General features: G+C 39.8%; 1 protein-coding gene across 4 annotated transcripts in view; it reads right to left on the bottom strand.

Moving 5' to 3' along the window:
• Nucleotides 1-8599: 8599 nt before the first annotated feature.
• The window catches only part of LOC148037707 (O-fucosyltransferase 39-like), a 57086-nt gene continuing 55347 nt past the window's right edge, over nucleotides 8600-10338 (bottom strand). For 2 of the 4 annotated variants that reach the window (XM_087676643.1, XM_087676646.1), the window contains exons 8-11: nucleotides 9834-9972; nucleotides 9464-9664; nucleotides 9194-9372; nucleotides 8602-9029 (exon numbers count right to left, since the gene is read on the bottom strand). In XM_087676643.1, coding sequence (XP_087532769.1) covers nucleotides 8843-9029; nucleotides 9194-9372; nucleotides 9464-9664; nucleotides 9834-9972 — 706 coding nt within the window. In that variant the 3' untranslated portion in view covers nucleotides 8602-8842. Of the gene's footprint in view, nucleotides 9030-9193; nucleotides 9373-9463; nucleotides 9665-9833; nucleotides 9973-10338 lie in introns of all 4 variants that reach the window. The other 2 variants (XM_087676647.1, XM_087676645.1) reach the window with 2 other exon arrangements.

The following is a 10338-nucleotide window of genomic DNA, read 5'->3' as shown; positions in this document are numbered from 1 at the left end:
ATGAGCAGTCTTATGTATGCCATGATAGTCACCCGTCCAGATATTACTTTTGCAGTTGGAGTTACGGCACGTTATATGGCTACACCTGACAAGAAACATTGGGATGCCGTGAAGGGTATCATGAGGTACCTGAAGGGCATAACAGATATGTGCCTTTGTTATGGTAGCCAGGATACATGAGTCGTGGGGTACACTGACTTTGATTATACAGGACATGCAGATAGTAGGAAGTCCACTTCTGGCTATGTGTTCACTTATGCTGGAGGGGCTATCACTTGGATGTCCAGGGCGTAGAAGTGTATGGCCCTTTCTACTACAGAGTCCAAATATATTGCAGCCACAAAGACTTGCAAGGAGGCTATTTGGTTAGGCCATTTGATTGCAGACCTTGGTATGACAAATATTATGCCTACACTGCATTCAAAGTCTATGAGTGCCATTCAGTTGGCCAAGAATCTGGTCTTCCATGCGAAGACGAAACATATTGAGGTGAGGTATCACTTCATTCGCGAGGTCGTTGAGGGCAGGTCTGTTGACCTTGTCAAGATTCTGACTAAGCAGAATCTTGCAGACTTGCTCACAAAGAGCCTCACAACCGAGCGCTTTGCCTTCCTCAGGAGATTGATGGGCATTGGATGAGATGACGTCTTTTTCCTCATCCTTTTGTACATGTATACATGTTATTCTATCTTTTCTTTTTTCTCTCACTAGAGCAGATTCGCCTTTAAGTGGAAGGTTGTTGGGGATAAAGGCGCCTCCGCCTAGCCACTCGTGTATTACTACATTGACAGTACCTGCCACTGCACACTGCAAGTGGCAGACACCTGTCACAGTCACTTATTCTTTATTCTTTTAGTGACAGTTTGAATAAAGAAAGGCCTGGCCACACATTGTGGTTGTTGGAGTTTCCACTTTTGAGTCTCTCTCTCTCTTGGCTCTTGCTCTCCATCCGCCATAACTCTCACCGCCAAGCTTCTTCTCCTGGGTTCCACTTCCCTTTCAGGTTTGATTCTGGGGAATCGAACCGATTCTGGGAATCGAGCTCTATTAATAGTGTCTGGTTCTTATGCGGACGAGTTTCTAGGGATGACGAAAATCAACTCGAATCTAATGATTTTGGTTATGAGAATGTAAGAATAGACCCTAATGAAGGATTGTATATACCTTGAATAGCAAATAAACTTTGAAATACAAATCGGCAATTAAATCAAACCCTCTTGCTCTCTTATGATAACATAAACCCTAATGCCTGTTTTTCTTTTTTTTCTTTATTTTTTCCTACCCTAATGCATTCAAATCACAAAGCAAACACCTACACTACTCCAACCTACTTTTCCAAATCCAAAAAACCAGAAACTTACTTGCTAAGGAGATCAAATACCCCTTCAAACTCCCTCACTTCCTACCTATCTACCTCAAGCACTGGTTCAAGAAAAACCCTACTTCAATGCTCAATTCGGAGCATGCAAGCACTCAAGGCTTGAAACGAAACCAAAATGTAGAGGCGAGCTCAAGCTCAAGTACCAAGACCCACGGACCACTTATTCTTTCAAGCATTTCAAGCCAAGCACTAATGGCGACCTCTCACATAGCCGATGCGCTATCTCTCTCTACGAGTGTAGTGAGCTTACCTCCATGCCCGATCGAGTTGCCTCCTCTCTTGAGCACTCTAGTAGCTCTACGATCCAAGTGCGAGCTTCAAGCGAGGTCGATCCTCAAGCTCCATGCTCCAACCTCCATTGCTGCGAGCAAGACAAGACAAGAGAAGAAGAGAGGAGAAGGTGGAGAGCTTCTCCACCACGATCCCTCACCCTCACACTCTTACACTCCCTCTCTCAAGCACAAGCTCAAGCAAGCAAGAATAAGAACAAGAAAAACAAGAAAAACAAGAGGAGAGCTACTTTTAGCCACACACAAGAATGAGCTTCTTCATTCACTTTTTGCCTTTTATACAAAACCCTAACCCTAATTTCCTTTGGGCAGCCATCCCTTCTTAGTCCCGGCTCGGCCCCATTCCTCCAACCCTTCTCCTCCTCTTTCCCTATTGGCATGACCTCGACCTGTGCTTCTAACCATTTACAATTTGCACATGTGAGAGCCCGATGCTCTTTTACAAAATAAATCATGGTACACCTTGCGCTCTTTTATAAAAGTATTGGCTTGCACTTTTTCTTGTGCGCCTCTCTCCTTAATTTAGGACTTTTTTGCACTTCTTATGTTTCTAGATTTTTATTGGCGCGCCTGCGTCTTCTGTTTCACTTTTTCCTTGGCCTTGTCTTCTGCTTTAGATTTTTCAGATTTTCCATCTTGTTCGTTTGAGAGTTATCCACCTTGTTTGTCTGAGGGTTAACATACATCAAATGTACCTCAAATGCAAATACCAAAGCATCTCATGACCATATCCGAGCTCATATATCAATGCTAGACATCACCTTAGACATCTAGCATACCTAAAATACCATGTAGACACAATAGGCATTCAAAGCATGAAGCTCACTATTATATGTTTACTTTCCAAATTGTTACTACATCAATAAATACTTAACAAACGAGCTAATCAAGCTCTAATCATCCCAAAAGCATTTACAAAGCATCAACACATCATTCAAGCATTGCAAATATTTCCCATAAGCATCAGTAGAGCATAAACTAATCAAATGTTTGTTGTCCAAACCAGAACTGGTCTATTCTCTATAAAACGCAGAACTAAAAACTGCACATAATCAACTCTATGAGTGCTCAGACTTGTAGCTCTCATTGTGTCTTTGTTTCTAGCTATAGAATATCAAAATTTGATATCATATACAAAAGTTATAGTGGCCAAAATACAATAGTGTTGTCAAACCGCCATAGCTATCCACGACTTTTGCATCATGCTCTATATCCACTCAAAATGGATAAAATGATTGCTTCTCAGCTCAATAAGCACTTGGCAAGGCTTAACTAAGCCTTGGAAAGCTATTTGACAAGTTAGGAGCAAGCTAGAATAAGCCAGGAGAAGGGAAGACTCAATGCATACCTCGCGAGGAAGAAACAATGATGGCCATGAAGCCTTGACTTGAAGCTTCTTCACAGATTGAGACAAATGATTGGTAAAGCTCCTTGAGTCCAAGCTCTAATACCATTTGAAAGGTTGAGCCCAAGTGGAAGCACACAATCAGAAGCAAGAGCAAAGAAAAAACTATGACGAATGGAGTAAGAGAGCAAGAGAGAGAGACATCGTATGTGGGAACTTCTAAAATCAAAATGTGTAACCATCCTTCCCTTATTCAATAGTCACTAAAAGAATAATAAAGTGGCAGTGATGGCACTCGCCACTCGTAGTGTACAAGTATGTGGGTACAATGTATAGTGAGTAAATGTAGGTGTCACATAAGCCTTTAGCCCCAACAAAAAGTACATTTTCCTTTAAGTGTGAGGTTTGGATAAAGGCTAACGGCCAATAGCCAGGTGACAGGCACCCCTTGTATAAGTACACATTATACACATTATACATCCATATAGAAGTGAAGATAAAAAGGAATAAGGGGACTATTCGTTGTACCCATAAAACTCTCTTGTGTGATTCTCTCTCTCAACTCTCTTACACTCCATACTTAAGATTGAATGTCACCACCACTACATAGACTGAGATTGGAAAATGGAGCTTGTACTTACAAAGGCAATAATCCATTCTTTTGAAGGATTCTTGTATTCCCTCCAAGGAAAATATAAAGTCCTTATGGCTATTGAGACTTAAGACTGAAAGTCAGTTGTTGGTAGCATTCTGCATCATATCCAATCATGAGAATACAGGAAAGTAAGTGCTACTCTAATAACCTTTCAAATATGCAACTAAGCATGAAGTCAATTATAGGGCACGACGAATATAGCCAATACTACCTAATGTCAAAATAATTGCAATTATCAATTTAGGCAACCTTGTGCATTCCCAAGGAAAGAGGAAAGAACCAGCCCCTAAGTCAAATATGAAGCCTAGTGAGAGGAAACTTAGAAAGTCCTCTAAGAGTTTCTTAAAGCATAAAAAGAGAATTGAAGACCACTACTACTCTTCCGAGTACAGATAAGGCAACTCACATTGCTATAGACATGGGGTGACAACCTCCAAGGGACCATTATAGCTAAATGCCAAAAACCTCCACCAAAATAGAGGAGGGAAACTAGAGCATAAAAATACAAACATTGATAGAGAGCTAACTCAAAGTAATGATGGGTCCACCTGGCTCTATTATATGTGCAAGGGTACTATATAGGAAACCAATGGTTATCATTGCCTAAACCACTTATAGCACCACCTCCACTACTGAATGCGGCCAAGATTCCAATACACTCATGATAGAAAATCATTAGACTTAGACAAACTTCTAAAACAAAAGTTAGGCCAACACTTGATTCAAAACCATCTTAGTACTTTTAAGGGAAAAAAAAATCGTATATATCAAAAGAAGACTCTAGAGCCTACAACACCTAATGTGCAACTAGCTCATGCTATTTTTGACTTGCAAGAGAAACCAAAGGTATACAAGAAGCCATCTCTACAAGTGAAGGAGCCCAAGAAAATTGTAGCACCAAGGCAATCCCAATCACTCTCTAAAGAATCGACCCCCGTCTATCAAAGGAAAACTACGAACCTACAACACTCAAAATTTAACCACTTAAGTAAGGCTATTGATGATACATTGGTAATATCCAAAGCTCCAAAGGAGTCGTCCCCACAAGTATAAGAGCCAAATTTTTCAAAGGCTAGAAATGCTACGCAATCCAACCTAGACAAACCAAACATGAAGATGGTGAAAGAATCAAATGATGACACACAACTACCTGTGATGGTTGCTAGTGCAATTGAACACCCAATGTCTCTTAAGTCCAAACCTTTTGCAACCCAAAAAGACTAAAGAAACACAACAAGAATAGCCTCATGACTTTACTAAGACTATTAACATGGATAAAGAGATAGTGGGTGCACAACGGAAGGAAGAAAAAAGTGATGTCCCACATGTTCCCAAGCCAATCAAGGCCCAATGTGCTTTCAACCAATACCAAGATACCATCTTGTAATGTCCCACAACTGCCCATGCATATTGACCCCATAACTACTTCCCAAGCCCAAGTGAAACGGCTACATCCCCCGATTGCACAATTGAAATAGTCAACTCTACCAAACAACAAGCCCATAGTATTGCACGAAATATTGCTGCTGAGATCCAAGGAAATGTCATAATAAGAAATGTTATTGTTTACATAATGCTCTTCAAAAAATCCCCACAATTGCTTAGCACTTATGTAGCATTTCAATACGATCTCAACTTTTATAATTGGCATTGTACTACAACCACCCGCTTGTATGTAAATAAGAACCTTACCATATGGTTGTACGTAACTCTAATCCATGCATACAATAAGAATCTAGCCCTTCTAGTGCTTAAAAGCATTGCAATATTTTTATGTGAGGGATAGAATGAGCTACCAATCAAAGTACATGTAATGTGGTACTTCGATTCATAGCCAAAATCTTTCAATTTCTTGAACTAGAATCATCTGCATGTACTCTCAAGTTTTCTCAAGTGATGATTGCAAGACAAAACAAGTGACAAGTAGTATGCTCAAGACTAAGAAAGACATTAATGCAACAACATGGCAAAACTTTCTTGGAAGAGCTCAAGAGCACTGAAAAAATGGAGACACTAAAACACTCAAGAGCATCTCCTACCCTTAAGGCATTTAAGGAACCATCAACATCAAGGCCCTACATTTTGCACAAAAGATGTATATTAACATCTACCTCAAGAGCCTTTACTTTCTCAAGGGATGTGTGAATCTCTCAAAGAACTACAATCACCATCAATACTCATGATTCTTCAATCATAGCAATCGCTCTAGCATCAAGGCTTGCACTTCAATCATCTCGGCCCAACATCCATCTAATGCATAACCACTATAAAAGCCAAAATCTCTACTATAATTGACCCTCAATCCTCAACGTTCCATGATTATGGAAGCCTTGTTACCTTGCACTTACATTTATTTAAACCAAAAACTAGAAAATAAAGAGAGAAAAAGAAAACAAAAGAGATCTATGTGCATGCACAACCACTACATTGTTCTAGGGGTCCTCAAGTTAAGAAGGACGACTGGTGGCCTCGGTCCATTAGTTCCATTTCTAACCCCCTAGCCCTTCATCTCAATTTCCCCCACCTACAAAACTCAACTCGTCTATAATTAGGCATGCCTCCCTAAGTCACTAGCACATTCTTTTTCTACTTCTCATTCACCCTAGTGCCATCATTTCAACAATGGAAGCAAGGTAGGAAAGGCATTTAAGAAAGTAACCAATCATCATAATTGCACCCACAATGGTGACCATGGAAGTCCCTTCCCCACACCAATGACCATTCAATATGGTGCCTCCTTATAGTCTTCTTCAAGCATTCCTTCCTCAACAACGACAACTCTTTCGATCTCTTGCATCCCTTGCTCCATTGACCAAGCCATCATGAAGAACCAATGGAGCCATCTTCTAAGCAAGTCCTTAATTGCACATAACTACTTGCACAAAAACCTATGCATGGTTCAGATCTTCAAGTGTGGGATAACACTTGAGGCATGCTTGGACTTCAACCCATCTTCCAAATCAATAAAATATGTCTTGTGTACAAAAAAGAAGGCTAGCACTCCACCTAAAAAGAGAACACATGAAAGGTTGTCTATTGCAAATATCGAAGATGGTGATGACTCTCTCACCATCACGTATTCGTGAACGACTCATCTAGCTACTACAACCTATAGTCCCATATTGACACAAGTCAAATGAAAACATAATGAAAAGGAATGCAAAGTCAAATGGAAACGTAATGTGCTAGAATTATGTTGAAAGGATTATTTTTCAAAACACATTACTTTACTTTACATTATTATCATCCACAATGTATGAACCGTGGTGTATTTGAATTATGTCTTACAATCACATCTTTTGAGAGCTAGGCTCACTCTCGTGCAAATTGTTCAGAGTAGATAGAAAAACATGTAACCCATGAGAGGTTATGGGCACCAATCTTCTATTCACTTTTGTAGGGAATAGTCCAGTTAACATGAGTTATGTGCATGCATTAAAAAGGGTCACTTAAGAGCTAAAAGTGGGAAGGTTACCCAGCTTATGGAAAGAAATTGTCCCATGCAAATTGTTCAGAGTAGATAGAAAGACATGTAACCCATGAGAAATATGGGCACCAATCTTCTATTCACTTTTGTAGGGAATAGTCCAATCAACACGAGGTATATGCATGTATTAAAAAGGGTCATTTAAGAACTAAAAGTGTAAAGGCTGCCCAACTTATGGAAAGAGACCTAAATCCCAAACCCATATATAAAAGCCAAAAAGTGAATAAAAGCACTCATTCTTGCCTATGCAAATTTGAGAGCTCTCTTCTCCTTGCTTCCATCCTATCTTGTTATGCACCACATTGAGAGAGAGAGAGAGAGAGAGTGTGTGTGTGTGTGTGTGTGTGTGTGTGTGTGTGTGTGTGTGAGTGTGTGTGTGTGTGTGTGTGTGTGTGTGTGTGTGTGTGTGTGTGAAGCTCAGCTCTTCTCTCACATTCTTCTCTTATTCCCCTTCTTTCATAGCTTGGAGCATGCGAGATGGAGTTAAGATTGAGCTGCCACGTCTCCCTCTTCTCTACATTTTCTCTCTCCCTTGGAGCACTCAAGGCAAGGATCAATCTAGGGAGCAACACAAGTGATTGAAGGACCCACAATTGAGTCATAAAGTATTGATAAACTATCGAGGCATTCAAATGACAATGTGCAAAGGTAAGAAGGTAAGTCTACTACAAGCTTTCGATTGTTTGCTTTCTTGCTTACTTGGGATAGTGACAAGAAGTAGACGACTGAGTGGTTGAGTCTAAGGGCATTGAAGCTCCTCAAATAATAGTTTCATTTAGGACTCACATGTGTGTTTAGCTCAACAAAGAGAAAACTATATAAGAAAGAAAGAAATTATATTAACATCCTATAAGCTACTCCAAAGGTGTATAGAACAAAAGTCAAAGGTGTATCAGTCAAAACAAAAATCAACTACCTAAGCTACAAGAGTTGCTACATAAATCAATAACCATGAAGTAACCTAATGCTTCGGATTTTGAAACTATAAGATGGCTTTTTCACCTGAATAGACTACATATTTGTCCTCTTTCCTGGTTTCCTTTATCTTACCAATCTCACCTACTTATACTTTGAGTCGTGCTAGTGTGAATTCATTCATGACTCGCACTTTCATTCCCTTGTAACAATTACATTTTGATTGCTTTAGCTTCAACATCTTGTGTGTCTCCAAATTCAAAAGTTGCTTGATTTTTGCCTTGCTCAGTCATGTGTCATTGGGTCATACAATTAAGCCCTTGCTTTTCCAATTATAGTCCTAGTTTGGTCTCTAGCTTGTACAACTTCAAATATTCTAAGTGGTCATTGTCACCTACATCCTTGTGGTTCATGCCATCCTTGTGGTTCAAGCCAATTATCTATTTTATGATTCAAAGAAGTCAATGCAAATGAGCAAACCAAAAATTTTCATAATTTGTCCCAAGGCAAAAATGAACCCCACATTTATTTAAACTACTCTGGCAGTCAGCTATGGAAGAGAATTTGTGACATGCTCAAGACGTGGAGGGAACAAGGAGACTTAGAATTACTGTATTTGGGGCTTCGCTCCCTTCATCAGTTTGCAAAACCTTTATGTACTAAGACACTCTGATGTCCCACTACAAAACTATGTTGAAAAGCAAGATGAGAAAAGAAGCCTCTTACTTGTCCTCTAGTGTGGTGCTTTGTCTAAAATTGCTCGTCACAATCAGAAATTTATTACACATTCATTGATTCCTGGGCCAGTAGCCCTATCAATGGCTTTAAATGAAAATCCTAGTGTGCTATGGGTGCAATAAGTGCAAATTCCTTTCTCATATTGCACTTGTGATACCAATGCAGAATGACTGCACGGTTGCAATATCAAACGCTTACTTTGGCCACACAAGGCCCTTCTGCAGGAATCGAATATCCAATGTCAAAATTTGTGTTACAACACTCTCGATAGGGAAATGTGCAGATGCCAATAAGTCTGGTCTCAATGATTAATGAGTAAAATACACCTGTAACTTTTCTGTTATATCCTTAGTGTTGACACATGCAATCTGGAGCAGGATACCTGAACACTGAAAACCTCTCCTTTCGAGGATTTGGTGCACCAAGCCGATCTTTGTGTGCCACCCTGACTGCTAAAGAAAACTCTTCCCAGCCCATGGATTGATTGGAGAAAAGTGTGAATAAAGCTGCTTTGTCTGGATGTATGGATTTCTTTGGACCCCAAAAAGTTCTCTGCCCAGTCTGAGAAAAGTACACAGGTTATGATTTCACCAGATGCTTCAATTCGTACAAAAGAACCTCTCTTCATAAGACCTACTATGGGCATACTTACAAGAATATTAGGAAAATTCCCTGCTGAGTTTGATAAAAATGCATCACTTTCCAGTAGAACCATAAAATCCACAGCAGCCAGCTTGTGTGAAAAAGGCATAACCTGTTCCAACTCTTCCTTGGAGGCTAAAGTACGCTTTGTTTGCATAAAAGGGAACATCTCTAGCAATGGCCTCATCCTTGCCTTTCCACCATATATATCCTGCAATTAATTATTATCGTACACTCATTACTGAAAGAGTTACTGCTGGGACACACATACAAGCTTTGTTACTTGCATTAGCCACAACCGTGCATGGATTTTTGTTTTTCCCCAAGAATGTTAATCATAATTTCCAAACAAGTTTTGCATCAGGTTGTAACATGCATACCTTCCCTGCAACATAAATCAGTGTCCTATTCGTGAAACCCAAGCCTGAGAGCAGTAACCCAACTTCTTCAGGTGTTAATGGACAGCTTCCATTTCTTCTTAAAAAAGTGGGGCTAAACTGAGCCTTCGGCACAGGGTTTCTGTAATGCAGAAAACAATTGTATGAATTATAGTTCATGTTAAATTGATCGATCTTCATAACACAAGCCAGAATTTAGCAATAAACTGAATGGAAATATGCAAGTTTAAACCACACAAAACTCAACAAACCAAGCATGTGACACATAATGAGAGTTCATGACCTCCCTAACTTTGTCCATGTCTAGCATAAAGTTCCACACACACATGTACATGAATCTACCTAGCGTGAGTTCATGACATGACCTCCCTAATTTTGTTTAACTCCAGCATAAAGCACCATGTGCACACACATACGTGAGTCCACATAATGATCTCTAAGGTTAAAGGAGGGACAGTGGATTCAGTGATGCATTCAAAACAAGACT

The sequence above is a fragment of the Lygodium microphyllum genome, chromosome 4, assembly GCF_053477565.2.
Source record: "Lygodium microphyllum isolate KBCC chromosome 4, Lygodium_microphyllum_v1.1.10, whole genome shotgun sequence".
In the NCBI taxonomy this organism is placed as follows: domain Eukaryota; kingdom Viridiplantae; phylum Streptophyta; class Polypodiopsida; order Schizaeales; family Lygodiaceae; genus Lygodium; species Lygodium microphyllum.
Note: the sequence above shows the minus strand (reverse complement) of the source record. Positions and strands in the feature narration are given on the sequence as shown.